This window comes from Dasypus novemcinctus, chromosome 20, assembly GCF_030445035.2.
Source record: "Dasypus novemcinctus isolate mDasNov1 chromosome 20, mDasNov1.1.hap2, whole genome shotgun sequence".
Lineage (NCBI taxonomy): Eukaryota > Metazoa > Chordata > Mammalia > Cingulata > Dasypodidae > Dasypus > Dasypus novemcinctus.
In genome coordinates this window covers 30,684,969-30,706,121 of record NC_080692.1, presented here as the reverse complement: position 1 = coordinate 30,706,121, position 21,153 = coordinate 30,684,969, and the positions used below count along the sequence as shown (strand labels likewise).

Below are 21,153 nucleotides of genomic sequence, written 5' to 3'. Positions count from 1 at the left end.
TGGCGTTTTTTTACTGTTTTAAAGTGTGCTAACCAAGTTCTCAACTGGAAATCACTGCATAATTAATATTTTAAAAAATAATTAGTTTATAAGAGTTTTCACTGGGCTTTAGAAATAAATACCATTCTACCAACATTGATAAATGTTCCTAATGAACAATGCAGTGGAATAAAAAACTTAACAAGTTGTCTGTCCAATGAATTCATTTTATATATTAAAAAAAAAACTGATAGGAAATAGCCTAAAGTGTTCATTTTTGTTATCTTTGGTATATCTGAAGTTTGGTCATTTAAAATCTTAAAACTTCTTAATTTCTCATAATGCACATATAATTCTTACTATGATTAGAATAAGTGTGTGTTGTAAACAAGCAGACAACAAAAGAAACATTGATAAACAATTGCTTAAGAATATTGAGAAATGAATGAAGTTACTAAGCCCTCAAAATGGCATGTGAGTGGATTGCATAATTATCAGCATCACCAAGGGAATGAGAAGCTTTTAGTTTTTTTCCCATCTTTGTTCATTTTCTTTTATAAAAGATATGTATTCAAATTGCTTCGGATGTGGAAACTATTGAAAAGAATGGTGGACGTTTGTGGGTTTTTTCTGTAGCTCTCTTTGGCTGTTGTTTGGTGATATTTTCCTAATAATCTTATTGGACCCTAGGTATGCAACATACACGGGCTGCATCCATATACATAGAGTCATCAATGGTGAGGATTAGCTTTGAGAATATGGATAGAACCTATAAGCAGGGACTTCCTTATTTCGGTCAGGTAAGAGAAGCAATCATTTCTTTACATGCTCATTCATTAATCCACTTTCATTCATTTGTTCATTTGTTCATTCATCCACAGCTATTTCCTGAGAAGTTACTCTGTGAGAAGCTCTGGGCTAAGCATAGTAGGGTATCCTACATTGTAGGTTTTCACAGGTTTGTCTAGGTTTATGCCTTTTGTCAAGGTGTCATTATTAATACACTGTAAAAATGTTCAGGCTTGGACAAAAGATTCTATGATCCCTGTAAGTATTGCAGATATAAGGGGTATAAGGGATAGCCAGGCACTGTCCATGCCCTCATGGAGTATAGAGTTTAAAAGAGAAAATAGACATAAACTACACAATTTCACAAATAATGATTTAATTCTAGTCATGATAGGTGATATGTCAGGGAAATATTGACCATTTAACTAATCTACATCCAGGTCAGCATTTTCGTTTCCTAGGCTGCTCAAACAAATACCATAAAATGGTTCTGCTTAAGCAATGGGAATTTTTGTATGTTCACAGTTTTGAGGCTAGAAAATGCCCAAATCAAGGCGCCATCAAGTTTTATTTTAAAGCATTATCCTTGTTTCTATTATCACAAAAAAATAATTCCTTGAAGACATTGAAATTTCAAATTCTCCAGTTGTAATTATTAAATATATTTTCAGTTTATTGCAAAAAGATAGAATTAAGGCCCATACATTATATTGGTTGATATATCTCCTAACCCTGTTTAAAATAAATAGGATCTTCTTCCCTCTCTCTTTTGTTATCTTGAAACAAATTTATTGAAGAAATTGTGTAATTTGTTCTGCAGCATTTCTCTAAAGTTAGGTTTTTCTGACTGCATTCCCCTGCTTTCTTTAACACTTTCCTCTGTCCCCTGTATTTCCTGTAAACTAGTGGTTAGGTTTTGAGACTTGATCAAATTCAAGTTCAGTTACCTTGTAGGGGTTGAGATGCACAAGCATACAGGAATAGTGGTATGCACACTTTCTGTCGCTCTTTTTGTGTTGTTAGTAGCCATTAAAAAAAAAATTACTAAGATTCGTCATGTCCCTAAGCCATCATTTCTCAACCTTGGCACTACTGAAATTTTGGGCTAGCTAATGTTTTGTTGTGAGGGCTACCCTGGTAGGATTTTAGCAACCTCCTGGTCTCTACCCACTAAATGCCAGGAGAACCTCTGCACATACACACACACATACACACACACACGCACACACACACAAACACGAGAGAGGTGGGAACCAAAAAATGTCTCCAAACATTGTCAAAGGGCCCCTGGGGCCAAACCTTATTAATCAATAAATTAAGAAGTAATAAAAATAGAATATTGCAACTCCTAGAATAGTGGTTCTTAATCAGGGGTGATTTTTGTTTTAAAACGCTACCTCAGTTCCATTATTCCATCTAAAAAACTAACGTTAATTCCTTAAAATCTTCTAGCCATGCTCCAAACTCAACTCATTGAATTCATTTATGTCTTCTTCTCTAGCACAGGACCTGGGAGCTGGGAATTTATTTTTGTGTGAACCTAACTAAGCCCTAACCTCTCTGGCTCAGATCCTTCCCACCTCTTCTGAGAGCTGCTGAACACATAGAGGTGGAGTACTATTTAATCCATGGTCAGGGACTTCAAGACACAGCCTCCTGTAAAGGAGAACTAGGAAAGCCAAATGAAGGGGTTCTAAATTGTCCTGGAGGTAGGGGGAGAAGGTACCTATATGAATCAGGCATCCTTGGATAAACTAGTCTGCTCTGTCGTAACACAGGTGCAGATACCCAGCCTGGACAGATCTCCTTTTTTAGCATTTGTGAAAGTTAGATCTTGACAACCAACATAAAGGATCCAATCTCCTGGATCATTTTAGGGGGACCAATGTCAGCCTTAGGCTGCTACTTTAGTTCAAAACTATGGTAGGTTCTGGATTTAGGGTCTTTTTGTGGTGGCAAAATGCCATTATCACCTCCTGGAGCTGTGCCAATATAAACAAGGCAGTCTCTTTCTCCTTCTGGAAAGGGGGCTGGTTACTCTGCAGTGAAGGAGAGCACTCTGCTAGCTACATTCTCAGAAATTACCGATAATGTATCTGGCCATGAATTCTGTGATAAGGGCAATAAGCACATGGCTCAGCATTGCTAGGTCTTTTGAAGGTTAAGTTTTATTCCCAGAATAGAGGGACTTTCAAGACTCCAGGGGTAATGTCTCCAGAGGTAGCTGTGGACTAACAGGAAAATTTCTTCCTAAGTGATAGACGCAGCATCAGTGGACGGCTGAAATGATCGTCCATGAGAGTTCAGGACACACAACAAACACACATGCCGCAAGGAATATTCACAGAGTATGGCATATCTGGTCCCTAAAGACTGTCCTGGGCTGGTGCCACTGGTCAACATTATTGGGTATGAGGACAAAGAAAGAAAGGAAAGCCCTTGGGAACCTTGTGGATTTTTCTGTTTCCCAAGATTAGAAAGGGCTCAAAGGAGCTGATTTCTAGCCAAGTTGCAATAAAATTAGAACCTCTGCGTAGCAGGCTGTCATGACTCCATGGCATGTAGATTGCTGACATATGTCAATTTTTTTTTACAAGATAAGGTCTTGAGATAGAGGTGAATTATTAAGCTAGAAAGATAGTACAAATGAGGCATTAGGCTAAAGATGCCAACCACAAAAATTAAGGGCTTACTCGAACCAATGGGGAAATGATGGGGGTGGGGTGGGCAGGAATAAGAAAGCAGAAGGCTTTCAGCAGAAATCAGCTGAAATGCAAAGAGGGCGTCTAAAATAGCTCTTTAGGATTACTGAAGCCTCAGGTGTTATAAAGAAGGATGCTGTTAAAAATTCCAAACTGGCGCAGACACGGATGCTGATGTGGTAATTAGTGCAAATATGCCAGTCTGGGGAGGCAACTTTAAAGACTAGCATTGCCTGTACTAGTAAAACAAGGTGAAGATTTCTAGCAAATACCCATGGTTTATTACAGTATTCAACAAAAGTTTTAGGGAGAAGAAAGATAAATTAAGTTTTGCATTTCAGAAAATTTGGTTAGTCACCATTATAGAAAAAGAACAGACAGGGCCAACAGAGAAGAGAGTCATTGGATAGGAGGCAATTAAATGTGACAGGAAACAAACAGGATGACAAATGGACATAAGACAATAGCAATGGCAATTCTGGATAGTTTGCTAGGGCTGCTATGACAAATACCATAAAATGGGTAGGCTTAAACAACGGAATTTATAGTCTTGTGGTTTTGGAAGCTAGAAATTCAAAATGAAGGTCTCATCAGGCTGTGTTTTCTCCCAGTGGGGTGTATTCTGGTGCTGGCTTGCTGTAATCCTTCCACTTCCTTGGCTTGCCTCTCTGCCTCTGCCACATGGTCTCTTCCTTTGGCTTTCTCTAACTGTGTTTGAACTTCCTCTGCTTTATAAGGACTTCAATGATGTGGTTTAAGGTTCACCCTGATTCAATTTCACCTAATAGTATCTTCAAAAATCCTATTCACGTAGAAGTCCATACCTTAACAAATAATAATATCTTCGAAGATCCTATTCACAAATAAGTACACACCTTAACAAATAATATCTTCAAAGAGCCTAATCACAAATAAGTTCTCACCCACAGGAAGGCAGATTAAGACTAGAACAAGTCTTTTAGTGGGGTACATGACTCAATCCCAAAGGCAATGAATATGGTCAATTGGAAACAGAAGATGTTAAAAATAATAATAAAATTGAGAGTACTTTTTCAACAACTAAAAATGTGGTGAAAGAAAAGAACTAGGATATCCCTGAATTGTTGAATTGGTAGCTAAATGAATGAATGGTTGGGTTAATCCCTGAGATTAATGAGAAAGAAAGAAGGGACGATTGAACAGATAGGTAATTCAATTTTGAGGATTTCTTAAATATTTTTATTATAAAATTTTGAGGATGCAAGTAAAGATATCGGCCTGAGTTTCAAGAGAACTTTACGGGTGTGAGAAATAAAGTTAGGGCCATTAATATATTTATAGTATCTTAACTGTCACATACTTGACAACAGTAGATGAAACTAGCCAGAAAGTACACACACGACAAGGAAAGAGGAATGTTGACACCAGAACCTTGGCTTATGAAGAAAAAAATGATTCCCACCTTTAGTAAATGCTTCAAAAATTTCTTTTCTTTCTCAGATTAAATTGCTTCTTCCAGATTACTCTCCTGTCCCAAATCAAGTTGTCCAGTTGCACCTGAAGAACACAATTGTTGGCAACTATACCACAGATGTAAATGGCATTGCCCAGTTTTCCTTGGATACATCTGAGATGACATGGCCAAATATGACTTTGGGAGTAAGTTAGCTAAAAGCAAGTTGAAAAGAAAACACTGTATTTGCTATCTAATGTTTAGGTCTATGTTAAAGGATATTTAAGGAGCAAAAATGGAAATTGTAGGACAGAAAAGAGTAAAAATTTTAGAGAAATAATATTAAGTGATAACTTTGTGAAAGCCATATACTGGTCACTCTAGAATATGACTACAAAGTAGGAATGGGGAATTAGGTTAAACTGAATGTAGAAGAACCAAGAAATTTTCATGTAGAGAGAGAGCAGCATGATGATAAACCATCTTCTAAAATATTGTTTGACTTCTCTTTTCTCTTTATCCCATAATGTCTCTAAATTTGACATATCTAGGCAACCTACAAAACCAGTGAACACTGTCATGCTCCTGGCTGGGTGTTGCCTTATTACCCAAAGGCAGAGTTCTTGGTTCGCCGATTTTACTCCAAGTTTAATAGCTTCCTAAAGATTGTCCCTGTAACAGAAAAACTGAAATGCAACCAGAAGAATCACGTGGCAGTGCACTACCTTATGAATACGAATAACCTTCAAGACAAAGCCTACACAGCAACCTTCAATTATCTGGTATGTGCTAAAAATATTCTTCCACAACAAAAATAATTTCTTGATTTTCAAACTTCTTGGAACTTAATGTAAACCTTATATCATGGTAAATTTAAAAGTAAATGCAAAATATATAACTGACAGAACTGAAGTTTCTGTTTAAAAACTATACAAGACAGGCCAAGTCATCATACTCTCATCCACTTCATTTTTCTCACCATACTTTTTCCATAGTCTGTCATTTCCATTTTAACATATCTGAGATCAAATCATGCTTTAACCTCTAGAGAACTTTAATTTTTTAGTCTAATGAAAATAATCTAATCAGAGGGATGTTAAGGGAATTAAATGCAATAATACATATAAAAGCCCTTTGGACAATGCCTTGTCCATGAAAAGTGCTCATTAATTATTATAATGAAGTATATTTTATTATTTTATGTTGTCTAACTGGATGCATGGTCCTTTATTAAGATTGATAAAGATGATGTAAAATTAAAGAAACATGAATTAATTCAATCAACAAACATCATTAGAAGCTTTTCATGGCTCTGGGAATAGAAACAGAGAAAGTGCAGTTGGAGACAAAACATTAAATTATAATGACATAAATGCAACAAATGAAATGTGTGCAGTCAGAAGGGTGATACAGAAGAATCAATGCTTAACTCTAGCTAGGACAATGATCCCCAAGTTAGGGCATCATCCTGAACTAGGAATGGGTTTAGAAATGCAAATTATCAGGTCCCACCCTGGACCTACTGGCTCAGAATCTCTGGGGTGATACCCAGCAACTTTGTTTTAACAGATGATTCTAATGTATATAAAAGTTTGGGAATTACTCTTAGGAAATATGCATAGATTTCCTCATACATACGAGTGAGGATATGCCTAACCAGGGTTTGGTAAGGAGAAGTAGGAGTCTCCCTAGCTGACATGGAGGCAAATTTAGGTTTGTTGGAGAAAATAACATATGAAAGGTCATAGAGGTCTGAAGTACATTGTAGTTCTGGGAACTAATAGTGTTTGGATAGATCTACATGCAGTGTGAATGTAGTACAACAAAATTTCTCCTGTTTATCAAACTTGGAATCTTAGAAAAACCTTTGACACTTCTCTTTTCACCCTAATTACTGAATCACCATATCCTGCCAAGTTTTCTTTACATTCCCTCTCACTTTTTTGCTGTTCATTCATCAAGTCCATATATAATAAAATACTTCAAATCAGTTTGGTATGGGCACCAAGCAGGCAAAATAGACCAGTCATAACTCCATTAAAGCCCTTTGCTAGGCCTGGTGTGGCCTATTTAGCTTGCGGGACAGAGGAGTCTATTGGGGTGAGTCCAAGGGAAGTAGGGTGTGGGTCTGGGGAACTAAGGTTCTTTACCACCAATACTGAAATACTTCACTATTTTAACAACACTATTGCCATAGTGCTGAGTGAGGAGCACCAAGCATCCTTGGGAAGAGAAGCTGAATCTAATTAGTCTTTAGAAGACATCCAGCCTCCCAGAGTTAGGTTCCTCCCCTCCCCTCCTTCTACCCCTGCCCACCTAGGTATCCCATATCTCCCACTTCTGAGCAGAGCCATTCTGCAGTTCCATGGGCTGAATTGAGTTGTCATCAGCTTCCTCTTGAAATAGCTTATGTTTATTTTTTCTCTTCTCCTATAAGGGCTTAACAATTACTTCACCTGATTTCTATTTTAAAAGATAGCGCAGAGTTCCCTCTGTTTCCTAATGTAATTAAACAAGGAGTTTGTCCTTCTTTCCCTCCTCTACCTCCCTCCCTCCTTCCTCACTTTCTTCCTTTCTCTCTTCCTCTTCCTTTCTCACTTTCCCTTCCTTCCTTTATTCTCTCCTTTCCTTCCTTCTTTCCTCCTTTTCTTCTCCTTCCTTCCTTTTAAGTTTTTGTTTTTCTTGCTCTTTCCAAGGCCTTTTATAGAAAAGAGAACACAGAACTCTTAAATCTGGAAATCTAGACTAATTTCTTCCCAAAGCAACAAGGATTATTTCACTCCCCTAATTGAAATACATTCAGTGGCTTCCTATTACTATTAAAATAAATCCCAAACTCCTTGTCCTTGCCTGCCAGGCTTTACCTCTCTGTCTCTTGGAAAACTTGCCAGTGCCATTTGGCATTATTCTGCACTGTGACTTCCTTCTTTGCAGACACAGAGGTCTTTCATGTTTATGGACAGACAAGCTCTTTTCTGTCTCAGGAGCTTCCCACATTCTTTTCCTTATGCCCATCATACTCTTCCTTCCCAACTGCACCACTACCACCCCAACTGCCTACACCCTATTTGCTTAGATGATCCTCTTCATCATTCGATTCTTGGCTTAAATGAAACTCTCTAAGGAAACCTTCTCTGCTCACCCAGACAATTCAAGTCATTGTACTGTTCAGCTCTACATATCCTTTCCTAATCAATGGGCTTGTTTCTCCTCACATTACTTATCAAAGTCTGTGCTCATGTCTTTGTTTATGTGATTGCTTGCAAATTGCCTCTCACTCTTCTGTAACCTCTAGGAGGTCAAGGACTGGGTTTGGAGAGTGCACAACATCAAGTACATAAAAGTACAGTATTTCAAAATGAATTCTTTATTATGCTTTTAAAAGGCAGCATAACTGTGTGAACATGGGTAAATACCTTTACCTCTTCGTTCTTCCTCAGTTTCCCCATCTGTTATAATCTCTTACTGTTTTGAGGAGTCAAAGAGTTAATATACACAACAGTATTCAGAACTGTGGCCAAAAGGCTTATTAAATATTGAGTCTCATTCCTCTTTGCACTCTTACATTACCAAATACAGTATCTTACAATTAGCAGAGACTCAATTTTCCTTTAGGATTTAATTACCAAAACAACGCACTCCAGATAGTTAAAGCAATTTGAGAGTTCAGTGAAATATTGACAATAGTAGGATTACCTGGTCCTGCAGTTTCAGGTTTATGATTTTATAGAAATTTAAATTTTCTCCGAATTTCAGCATCTCTTTAGATAATACTCTGAGACTTTACTCTGAAATACAATGGTTTTCTTAACAGAGGTCACATCTCCAGCCTTTGTTTGTACTTTAGAGATTACAAGTAAAGCGTGTTGATGTAAATTTGCACAAGGTTGTTGATAAAAGCGAAGTGAGAGAAGCTTTCTTCTGTGACACCCCCTCCTTTTTTATTTTTCTTCTTAAATTTTGATTGGAGATGGATGAGCATTCCTTACTTACACCGTTTGGGTCAAACAAATCCATCACCCAGAAAGACCTTTCAAGCACTGGGAGACTCTTGATAATGTATTTGTGTAGTTTTGTTTTATTAAAGTAAATGCATTTAATTATTAATATAATTCAATACTTTCAAATATGAGTGGAAATTTTTTCACGTATAGGAAACAAACCAATATATAACAAACATAGGGAATTGTTTGTTTTGGAATGTGGAATATTAAATTGCTTTAGAGAAATGTATCCAAGATGCCTAAATTCTGTTGAATATAATTATTAGGGTTATAAGCTCATTTACAGGTATCCTATTTCACACATGAACTTGTTCAATTTTATTGTTCAGACCAAATAAAGAGGTAAATGACAGAAGTCTATAATGAAATTAAATTAGGTTACTTTTTCCTCAAGTTTATTATAATATTTTCATTATTCTAGGTAATTGCGAAAGGTGTAATCGTACTTGATGGACAATATAAAGCCCAGATCAGTGATAATGGTGAGGCCCATCATTTTAGCATAGAATTTAATGCAACTAGAATGTTTTAATGTGGGTGTATATTACATTTTTCTTTAAAATCATAGCCCCTCATTTTTAGAGTTGTTTATTGCCCCAAATCAATGTTTGAGAATGTGTAAAAACATATGAATATGAATAGGCTTAATTTCAAAGAAAAAATGTATTAGTTAATAAATATTTATATTAATTATAACTAAAGCACTATTGTAAGGGACAGGGTCACTGACCCTTTCCTTTCTCTTCCAAGAAAAACAGTATCTTTACATTGAAACAAGGAAGAATTTTAAAAGTGAAACAAAGTAAGACTTTGAATTTGAAACATTAAGGAATGCCCAGCTGTCATTTTCTTTTATAATTTATTAAAGAGTTGGGTGACCTCCTTCTGGAAATGCTTTATGAATTAGTTTGTTAGATTAGGCATCCTCTTGTTCGCTGGCAGTGGGTGAGACGGCTAGAAATTCATGGAGGGTTTTGCTAGCTAAAGGAGTCAGCAATTTTACTAAGACACTTTTCTAATTTGATCTTCTCTTTTCACAGCCAAAACTGGCACATTTTCCATCTCTTTAGAAGTTAGCACTAAGTTATTTCCCTCTGCAGTTATGCTTGTCTACAGTTTACATCCTGGAGCAGAAATGACGACCGACAGTACCAGACTGAAAATGGAAAAATGCTTCAATAATAAGGTGAGGGGGAAAAATTCCCCTTCAGAATTGTTCAAGTGTTGGAAAACTGAGGAGAATTTGGAACATGTTGGCTTGAGAAAATTCCCAATTTCTCTGAGAACTGGAAAAGAAAACTAGTATGGTAAAGTTAATACACTGGGGGATTAAAGAATACCAGGATTACGGCCTCCACTTTGAAAGTTGTTCCCTTTCTTCTAAGTTCCAGATGCCATTTGGAGGGTAACTCGATTAGAAGACATACCTAAATGGTATGTGCATTTGAAAAAACTAAGGGTAGTCTGAAAGAATCTCATATGGCTTCCCATCCCTTGTTCTTTGTTCTATTATCATTTTCAGGTCGACTTAAATTTCTCTGAAGAAAAAAGTTTACCGGGATCCAGTATCAGCCTTCAAGTCTCAGCTGCGCCAAACTCTCTTTGTGCCCTTTTGGCTCTAGATCAAAGTATATTGCTACATAGGGCTCATGATCAGCTATCAGAACAAAGTGTAAGTGATTGAAACTACTTTTATTTACCATCCACTCTAAATTTTATGTCTTTACCTCAGATAAAAATGGGAAAACTTAAATAAACGAGGGAACCAAGAAATTGGCAAAAGTCCACTTGGAATAAAAAGTATTTTAGGTTGGAAATCATGTGAAATGAACTACACTAATTCTCTTGTGGTAAAAGGAAGCAACACTTTTAAAAACAAATATTGACTGAACGTTTTCTATTCATAGCCATGCTACTGAGTATTCTGAAATACATTATTTCCTTTTATTTTTATATTAACTCTATGGAGTTGAAATTATATTTCCACTTTGACTAATGAATAATCTTAGGCTCAGGGAGATTTAATAAATTAACCAAGGGCGTTGTATGACAATGTCCTTGAATGATGACTCATCAAAGAATGTTGTGCTATCCCTTTATATGAAGTTCTTAAAATCCAGTTGATTCTCATCATTCTTTATTGGTTTTAATATGATTAAGCCAGTAATTGTGCAATTGATTATATGACAAATCAAAGTATTGAGAGCCCTGTGATCCTATACTTTCCTAGTAGGTATTTTGTATAGATAAGATGACAATTTTCCTTAGGAATTTTACGATTGTATAGAAGATATATATATTTCTTGTGGGAAGAAAGGTAAATTATTATCCATTAAAAATACATCATTGATTTTTCTCTACCATTAGATATATAATCAGCTATATCATAGGGAACTGAGTGGCTATAATTTCAAAGGACATAACTTAGAAGATGGCCAAAAAGAACCATGTCTCCATGCTCAAATCCTTTACAAAGGAATTTATTATGAACCAGCATCAGCTGACTTTGGAGAAGATGCCTATGACCTTGTGAGGGTAAGAAAATCATTAGTTAAAATGGTTAATACATGTGACAAAATCAAAATAAGAATACTAGAATGAAAACAGCAAGGAAATATTTAGAATGTGTCTTCATTAATCTAAGAATTCTCAGAGTATTGGTTTACAATGCAAGATAAAGAATATCTAAGAAAATTACCAGTTTTCCTGACACAATGTTGCCTGCATTATGTACTGAGTATCTACTATAAATTCCCAAACACTTTTCTCCTACCCCTACTCCCCAAATTGAAATTCTGTACTATCAATATATATATATGTTTAAAGTGTTTCCTAGTGGGCTTTTGTTCTAGTCCAACATAAAATGCCAAATTCAAGGCAGCAAATGTACAGTATAAGATTTTTTTTCATTCTTTCTCATTTAAAGATTTTCATCAACAGATGTTAATATTAAGGAAAAAGGGAGCAAAAGTCATTATAATCAGAGGAAATAAAGGAATTGAAAACATGGAATTTGGAAAATGGCTGTGAATTATGTCTAAATATATGACAATTAGAATTGGAAAAGTAAATAAAAGAAGGGAATAAATATGTAAGGAAAACAAAAACTTGGTCTAAACTGCTAGTCTGTATTGTCATATGATCTAAAACTGATTTTGCTTTGCAAGGCAATGGGATTAAAAGTCTTTACCAACTCTCATCTCCGGAAACCAGTTCTGTGCAAGAAATCCAGATATCGTTATGATGGTCAAAGTTATTCAGGTGAGTCTTGATATAACATAGAGGACAGGTGATAGATTGTAATTTCTTAATTTTGCAAAGCATTTTTGGGAAAAAGGAGAGGTTTTTTGTTTGTTGTATTTATTTTCCCCTGATACAAAATATTGGTGACATAGTGACAATATAGAGTATATGTAAAGGATATATTGAGACTATAGCAGGAGAATCTTTATATTCAGGAAGTTTACATTGAAGTAGGCTACAGACAATTCATAGAAACATAATTTCAGGTGGTAATAAGTGCTCTGATCATTGGTATTTCTTAAATAGTTACTCCAGGTTAATGATGAGGAAAATGATGCACAGAGAGATTACCTAACTTGCCCAGTGCAGCAGATAATTATTGGAAGAGACAGGATTGTAATCAAGGCACTCTGACCCCAAAGTACATGTTTTTTACCATTATATTGTACTCTTTCCAAAGAATTGCTATGGAGAAAATAAAACAAGAAAAGAGCAGAACATGAGCATGCCATTTTAAATAAGATAGTCATAGAACACCTCTATGAAGAAGTGATTTTTGATTAGAAATCTAGAAGATGTCAAGGACCATACAAAAAAATTTTTGAAAAAATTGAAAAATAGAGAAAATATATGAAGGCATGATACAAAGGAGGGGAAACAAATAGGTAAAAACTGTATGAAGAGATATTTAACATCACTAGTAATATCATAAAAAAATAAAGGAACATCAAGAAACGAATTAACATATACACCAATTTCAAAAGGTTTAATTTCCTAGCTGCTAAAATAAATACCATGTAGTGGATTGACTTAACAGTAATTTATTGGCTCATGGTTTCAGAAGTATTTTAGTTTGCAAAAGGTTGCCAAGGCAGTGTGCCAGAAATGGGTTGGCTTTTACAATGGTAATCTATTAACTTAGAAGCTTACAATTTTGAGGCTGAGGTAAATGTCCAAATCAAAGTTTCATTAGGTGATGCTGTTTACCCTGAGGACTGGCTTCAGTAGTCCTGGATTCCTCTCTCATCTGGCAAGGCACAAGATGAGGCAAACAGCAGCATGTGCTGGTCTCTGCCTTCTGCTGTAGGCGTGGTTACTTTCTGATCAGTCTGTGGCTTCCTCTCTCCTGGGTTCCATTGATTTCAACTTCTGGCTTCCAGGACTTTCTCTCTTAGCTTTGTGGAGTTTCTCTTTGTCTCTGCAGCCTTGCCAATTCTAGTTTATAAAGGACTCCAGCAAGAGGATTAAGACCCACCCTGGGCTACAACTTTCCTTAAGTAATCTAATCACATGACCCTTAACCAAATCTACCATAATCTAAGTTCTTACCTACGATAGGTTCACACCCACAGGACTGGACCAATTTAAGAATATAATTTCCTGGGATCCACAAAAGACTCAGACCATCGCAAGAAGCTAGAAGGCCTGCTTCTTTCCAGGGTGGTATCTTCTGGCTGGCTGACAATATTTGGGATTCCTTGATTTTTCTGTCACATGTCCTTTCTCTTCTGGGTTTCATTGACTCCTAGCTTCTGGTCACCCTCCATGACTTCTTTCTCCATCTGACTTTCACTCTGCTGATAAAGGACTCCAGTAATCCAGATTAAAGCCCGACAGGCTTTAGTTGGGCCACACCTTAACTGAAGTAACACCTTGAAGAGATTTATTCATGATAGATCCACATTAAGGAGCCATCCCCACGTGAGAAAAGTGTAGCCTACCCAGGAGTGGCACCACACACGTGAAAAGTTGTCACAGCAAGATGATGCAACAAAAAAGAAACACATATTCCCGGTGTCACCGAGAATGCAAGCAGACACAGTAGAACATACAGAGAATGGACACAAGAGAGCAGACAACTGGGGGAGGGGGGGAAGGAAGGGGAAGAGAAATAAATAAAAATTAAAAAAAAATTCACCAAAAAAGAGACAACATGAATAAGATTTAAGCACAAAGTTATACATAGAAAATCTAAGAAACACAGTGAGATCTAAATTACAGTGTCATTTATATGACTTTAAAATAGATAAACACACTAAAACCATATTATATATCTGTGAAGGATATATACAAATTGCATTAGAGTATTAGACAATGTGTTGCTTTTAGGAAAATGGGGAGAGGTAATATTTTAATATGCTATATGGACATTAATACATATTATTTTATATTAGTTTATTGACATAGGGAGAAATTCTTTGCAATGTATTTAATAAAAACAAAGAAAAATTAATTACTAGAATATACATAAAACTCCTACCAATTAATAAGAAAATGTCTGACAATGCTCTAGGGAAAGTTAAAAAGCTAATGAATGAACAGTGCACAGGAGAGGAAATACATATGATTAATAAACATAATAAAATTTGCTCAATCCTGTTAGAAATTCAGGAAATATAAATCAAATGTGGTACAATTTTTACTTCATAAAAATTTTTATTCTGGTAATGTCAAATAACAGATGCTCTCATGCCATTTGTTTGTGAAAATATAAATTGGTCTCCAAGGAGCTTTTTAATGGTATTTTTCGTAAAGAAAAATGTACATACCCAATAATCCAGAGAGTATACATGTTGTGTTAACTGCAGAGTAGTCGTACATTAGAATATCAATGAACAAAGATACTGAATTAAACAGGAAATAAATCTGAAAATTTGCCCATCAAGAAAGGTATAGGTAGCACCGTAAAACAGCTAAAAATAATGAAATAAATATATTTATATAAACATTAGTATAGCTGAAAAATAAATTGTTAAGGGAGAAAAACAATTTATTGAATGATAAATATACTACCATTTTAAAAATAAAAGAGAATAGAAAATAGACCTATATTTTCTACGGATACGTGGAAGATTACATACAAGAGGGGAAAAAATGCAAGGTTGGTGGTGAGGTCAAAGGGGGCCTCACTTTATTTGTCATGTTTTAATTATTTTATAGAACAGTGTATCCCCATATTACTTGTGTATGTACTTATAAGTACAATCTGTCAAAATATCAATGATAGATGATCACAGGGATGAATAGTTAATATTCTCTTACTTTTTTAGTAAGCATTATAAAATATTCATAGAAAATTCACCAAACCTAAGGTGAATCCTTTTATCTAGGAAAAGGATCTTAAAGCATCATAAAAAAATATTGTGAGGATTAAATGAATTAAAATATGTGAAAAGCATTTGTATAGCGAATGGAACATAGCAATAATTCAATGAATAATAACTTCTTTTATTGACTTGTGCTCAAAATATAAGTTCATTTGTCAAAAAGTTGAATTTGACTTTTTTCTATATGAAATAGTTTATTGTTCATAATGTGTTTTGTCTTCTAGGAATACATTCAGAGGTAGATGCACGTTCTCAGACTTCTGAAAATGCTAACTCTTACACTGAGACTCTGACGACATCATTTCTTGAAACTTGGCTTTGGAAACTTGTCACAACTGAGTGAGTTTTTTTATTGTTTTCCTGTACTTAATTATTTTTTTCTTTTTACCTGAAAAACTGAGGAAAAATATCCATAAATACTTCTCAGCCTTAACAAAATAAATGTGCCCCAAAGTAAGAAGCTTAAAAGAGCATGTTGAAAACTCTTCAGAGCCTCTGATAGGCTTCTACTAAGTCCTCTCTTTTCATCCTTTTAAATTCTCCTTCTTTCATTTTTACTTACTTCTTTTCCTTATTCTGTTACTTTTTATTGTATATTTTTATTAGAATCTGATATTGTGGGAAGAAAAGTTGTATGGGAGATCATGAAACTGTTTTCTCTTATATGAATGGTAAACATAATAATCACAAAATACATATGGCTGTAAGGGAGAAAGGAGAGAGGAAACAAAATGTGAAGTTAGCAAGAAGAGGCAAAGAATGGAAGAAATAATGAAAAAGAGGTAGAAAAGGGAGGAGAGAGGTTGGGGAAAATGAGTTTCTAAGTAGGGACTGTAATAAATTCAAATATATGACATTTTAAAATTGTACGGCAGGGCTTATACTTCTAAAGTTGTCAGTAAAGTTGGATAAATGTGGCAAAACAAGTTTATGAGTAAATTAATCACTAATGCATGTATCCCAAGTAAATTAATGTCATTAGTTCATGTATCCCACCTATTCCAACATTTTTAAATACTTTGCTTCTAAGATCCATCAAAGCGTCTATCAATAATTAAAAAAAGAGAAATATACACAGAAAAAAAGTATCTCTCTCAGTATTTTATAAGTAAGTGAGAGATCAATCCCTATGTCAAGTATTTCAACAATTTGTAATTTGGTAAAGATTATAAGGAAAGATAGATGATCAATAGAATTTAGAGTAAAAAGATACCTCAGAATTAAGAGACAAAATAGAGTCTAAGGAAAGTATAAATGAATAGAGGCTAGTACACCAAACACAGGGCTTGCCTTTGAGCTTCTTTAAAGATAAGGCATAACAAGAAACTAAAGAGAGGAAAAATGGGATTTATTTAAAAAAGAATTCTCCTTTTGTAGTTTAGCTGAGTGTTGACTAGTTCAAGAAAGGGATGCAAAGCTTTGAGTAAATGAATGATCCAGTTATTTCTTATGTGGTGACTGATCCTTTCTCCAGTGTTGTCTCAATCTTTTCCCTTAGCTCCACAGGTGTAGCCAAAATTCCTCTTACTGCTCCTGATACCATTGCACAGTGGAATGCCAATGGATTCTGCATTAACGATGAAGCTGGATTTGGCATCTCCGAAAACACCTCCCTCAATGTTTTTAAGCCCTTCTTTGTAGATCTTACTCTACCCTTTTCAGTTGTTCAAGGAGAAACATTCACTCTGACGGCCAATGTCTTCAACTCTATGAAAAGATGTATTCAGGTACTACCTTGAGTCTTTTTAGTAAATAGACATTTTTTTGTCAATAAATTGAACTTTGGGGGTACTTTATGTTTCCTAAATTTGTTTTGAAGAAATTTTATCAATCAGGATTCTCTAGAGAAACTAAACCAATAGGATATTGATTAGATCACTAAGTAGGTAGGTAGGTAGGTAAGTAAATAGATAATAGATGATAGATAGGTAGGTAGGTAGGTAGATAGATAGATAGATGGTATAAAGATATTTATTTTGAGTAATTAGCTCACGATTGTGGGGGCTAGCATATCCACAGTTTGAAGGGCAGGTTGGCAATCTGAAAACTCACTCAGAAGTTGATGTTGCAGTCTTGAGTCCAAAATTTGTAAACTGGCTTCTGGAAACCCAGGCAGAATTTTATGCTGCAGTCTTGAAGCAGAATTTCCTCCTCTGGGAAAGCTCATATTTTGCTCTTAAGGCCTTCAACTGATTAGATAATATCCATCCATGTTATGAAGGGTAATCTCCTTTACTTAGTCAACTAATTGTAGATATTAGCCATACTTTACAAAATACTCTCACAGCAACATTTAGATTAGTGTTTAACTAAACAACTGGGTACTATAGCCTAGCCAAGTTGACACAATGAGACTAACTATCACAGATATTGTCGAGCTTTACACAGTCATGCCGTGGGGACTTTAGAATATAAATTAGTATATCTGGATGGATGGATGACCAAAAGAGAACTGAAGACAAACTCGGAGGCATAAATTATCTTTTCCGTTTGTGTGTGTGGTGTGAGGAGGAATGATTGGATGAAGAGCTATCTAGCGCCTTCAATTCTTCAACATATCCAAGAACTTAGTGGAAGGATTTGTTAAATAATCAAGCTGAATGTTATTAAATTAAGTTTTAAATCTGCTTACATTTCCCCTTGAAATTAGCTGAAGATGTGTAGAATATATAAATGACTTCTTAGTGGTTTCATGGGCTCTTGACCATTGGGCAATAACTGTGGAAAAGCAGCAATTTCTTAGAAGAAAAGCACAGACTTTTCCCTCTGGGTTAAGATCTTGGTTTTTACACTTCCTGGCACTACTGCTTTGAACAAGGTACTTAATCTTTCTAAACCTCAGTTTACCAGTGTGTAAAATGATGTTACTATACATATTTGGCTGGATTCTTAAGAGCATTGAATAAAGTAATGTCAATGATGAGCCTTTCATAACATATTGCAAACACAGGCATTTGGATTATTTTCCCTTCTCTGTAGTCTTCAACTAAATGAAAAATTTTAGTAATATCTATAATGAAAGTATGGCCTTTTGCTATCTTATTGCTCACCTTTTATTTCAGTATGGTTTCAGCATGGTATGATGCTCAAACCCAACCCTTTATTGACATCCAATTATTTTATCAACCTAAGTAAAAAGCAATTACAGATTTACATAACCAAAATATCAAGTAAGATACTTGACCTATTAACATATTCTTGATTTAACTGAAACAGTTTATTGAAAAAAACCAGGTGTGTAAAAATCTATTAAGTTAACTGGGATTCAGCATTCAAGTAGCTAGTTTTTAGGGAAAAAATAATTTCTCACATTAAAGGAAGTTTTGTTCATTTGCTTCCTTGCTTGCTAATAAAAATTTTATTTCTAAGCCTGAGATGAATGCACTGTTCTAGATATTTTATATATGCTACCTGCTATAACAGACATAACAACTGTGAGCAAGAGAAAATAATGGGGGAAGTGGATTTGGCTCAACTGATAAGAGCATCCTCCTAACATATGGGAGGTCCAGGGTTCAAACCCAGGGCCTCCTGACTGGCGTGGTGAGCTAGCCCACATGCAGTACTGATGCGTGCAAGGAGTGCCATGCCACACAGGGGTGTTCCTTGCATGGCGTAGCCCCACATGCAAGGAGTGCACCCCATAAGGAGAGCTGCCCCATGCAAAAAAAGTGCAGCCTGCCCAGAGTGGCAGCTGCATACATGGAGAGCTGATGCAGCAAGATGATGCAACAACAACAAAAAGAGACACAGATCCCTGGAGCTGCTGACAAGAATGCAAGCAGACATAGAAGACCATACAGCAAATGGACACAGAGAGCGGACAATGGGGGAAGGAGGGCTTGGGGAGAGAAATAAAATAATATTTTATTTTATATAAATAATAAATATTTATTATTTATTAATAAATAAATAATAAGTCTTTTAAAAAAAGAGACAATAATGGCCCTAATTTACAGATAAGTGAAAGGAAACTGAGGCTCACAGTATGATAACTTGATCTACCCAGATTGATCAAAACATCTGCTTATTTTGTGATACTTTTCTAAAGTAGTATATTATTCTATGTGACTTAACTATTGTTTTTGTTTTTTTTCCAAAATAATAAGTCATGGGTCAATAAGTGCCAAAGGTCAGATTATAGTAATTATGTAGCAGAACTTTGAAGGTTTCTCCATGGCTGATAAGCTATTTTTCCCATGGTAGGAAATATGGAAGGTGAAGAATTCCTTTAGAACCTCTGGGACATGCCTGGCTATATTATGTAAATGTATGGAAAGAACTGAATCTTCTCTTTTTCTCTTTTTGTATCTGGATCTCACAGATTAGTAATTATCTGGAAGCATCTAGCACCTTCCAAGCCACACTTCTCTCAACTGGTGATGAAAATCATTGTATATGTGCCAATGAGAAAAAATCCGATGCTTGGCTGGTTACCCTGCAAACAGTGGGTAAGATTGTCAATTACTACGTATTTTTACATTCCTTTTAAATCTTCCTCAGAGTTTATGTTAGTCTATTTCTCTTTTACAGCTAATTCACACATTGCTGAGTACCACCTCACCTGTCCCTTCTTCTATTCGGATTATAGTCTTCTCTTTTACAACTCAGGTCTACTCTGTCTTCAGACAGGGGTCAGAGTTGGAATCAAATGCTAGCTTTAAGAGCTCTCATACTGTCCATGTCAAGTTCTTATCTCTCTTCTGTAAAATGTTTAATTTATAATTTAATTAGAGCCTAGAATGATCTCTACGTCCTTGAATTACTTTCAGTAGAAGGAACCACTGAAACCCTGACATTTGTATTTCCTGCCATTCAAGGTACAGTCAATCTCACTATCAGTACTGAAACCCTGCAGAATAATAACTGTGGGAGTGGGTCACCCATGGCCTCGGATACTGCCTGGAGGGATACACTGATTAAGCCATTGCTGGTAGAGGTATGGCCTCAAAATAAAACTTATCAGCTTTGAAAATCTGTCTGTACTTCAAAATGCCATTTCATAGCTGACAGAAATAGGAACAAGCCATCTATCCAAAGAGACAGGACTATAATTTCAATCAAATTGGCAGACCAGGAAAAGACATTTAGTCTCCCCCTAAAGAGAACCTTTGTAGTCAAAGGTAAAACATTCTTGAAAGAGAGAGTTGGAATTTTGTAGCTTGAAGAATACTTGAGAAAATCCTTGCCTTTAAATTTAGAAACACTCAACTTATTCTATTATAGCATGCAAAATCCAACTTATTCTATTACAACATGCAAAATCCATTAGTTCTTTCTGCATTAATTCAGGTTTAAGAGTTCATGTACTCATTATCTGGGATAGAATTTTATAGCTGATTTGTTCTTTTCAAATATTATCATTAACTTATGAATATTCTTATTTACTTGATGTATGAAATTGATGACATCTTCCCTCTTTTCTTCTTCCAATGATTAGCCCGAAGGCACTGAAAGGGAGATAACACAGGGCTCCCTTATTTGCACACATGGTAAGTAGACACTTTTACCTGGTCTTGCTAATATGACACTATTGAATGAAACTTCTGTCTCTGCTTTGGAATTAATTGCTTTATTATTGATCTTTAGCAGCATGCTGCTATGAAAGATTAAACTATTTTCAAGTTTAAATATGCCATGAGCAAAATCAAAAGAACTTCCTCTTATTCCCTTCTCCCCAGTTTGGAAATACAAGTACACTGGACTTTCATTCAACTCTTATCTTACCCCTTAGTTCCTCTTCATTCAAGTCTTGATTTCTTCATTTAAAAATTTACTGTGATTACAAATATTCTGTCAAAAGACCCTAGTCAAAGTAGAACTGTTTCTATCTGCTTAAAACATTCATTTCAATGGGGCTTTTTCTTGTCATTCATCTCTGAGACAGATTCTTCCAA

At 35.4% G+C, this 21,153-nt stretch overlaps 1 protein-coding gene across 2 annotated transcripts in view; it reads left to right on the top strand.

Annotated features, from left to right (window-relative positions):
* LOC101435372 (ovostatin) overlaps nt 1-21,153 on the top strand; it is a 62,628-nt gene that overhangs the window by 16,299 nt on the left and 25,176 nt on the right. For both annotated transcript variants that reach the window (XM_058282771.2, XM_058282770.2), the window contains exons 10-22: nt 670-779; nt 4,950-5,108; nt 5,454-5,684; nt 9,328-9,388; nt 9,947-10,092; nt 10,429-10,578; nt 11,274-11,441; nt 12,074-12,167; nt 15,481-15,595; nt 16,755-16,983; nt 19,581-19,707; nt 20,077-20,195; nt 20,697-20,748. In XM_058282771.2, the coding sequence (XP_058138754.1) occupies nt 670-779; nt 4,950-5,108; nt 5,454-5,684; nt 9,328-9,388; nt 9,947-10,092; nt 10,429-10,578; nt 11,274-11,441; nt 12,074-12,167; nt 15,481-15,595; nt 16,755-16,983; nt 19,581-19,707; nt 20,077-20,195; nt 20,697-20,748 (1,761 nt within the window). The remainder of the gene's footprint in view (nt 1-669; nt 780-4,949; nt 5,109-5,453; nt 5,685-9,327; nt 9,389-9,946; nt 10,093-10,428; nt 10,579-11,273; nt 11,442-12,073; nt 12,168-15,480; nt 15,596-16,754; nt 16,984-19,580; nt 19,708-20,076; nt 20,196-20,696; nt 20,749-21,153) is intronic.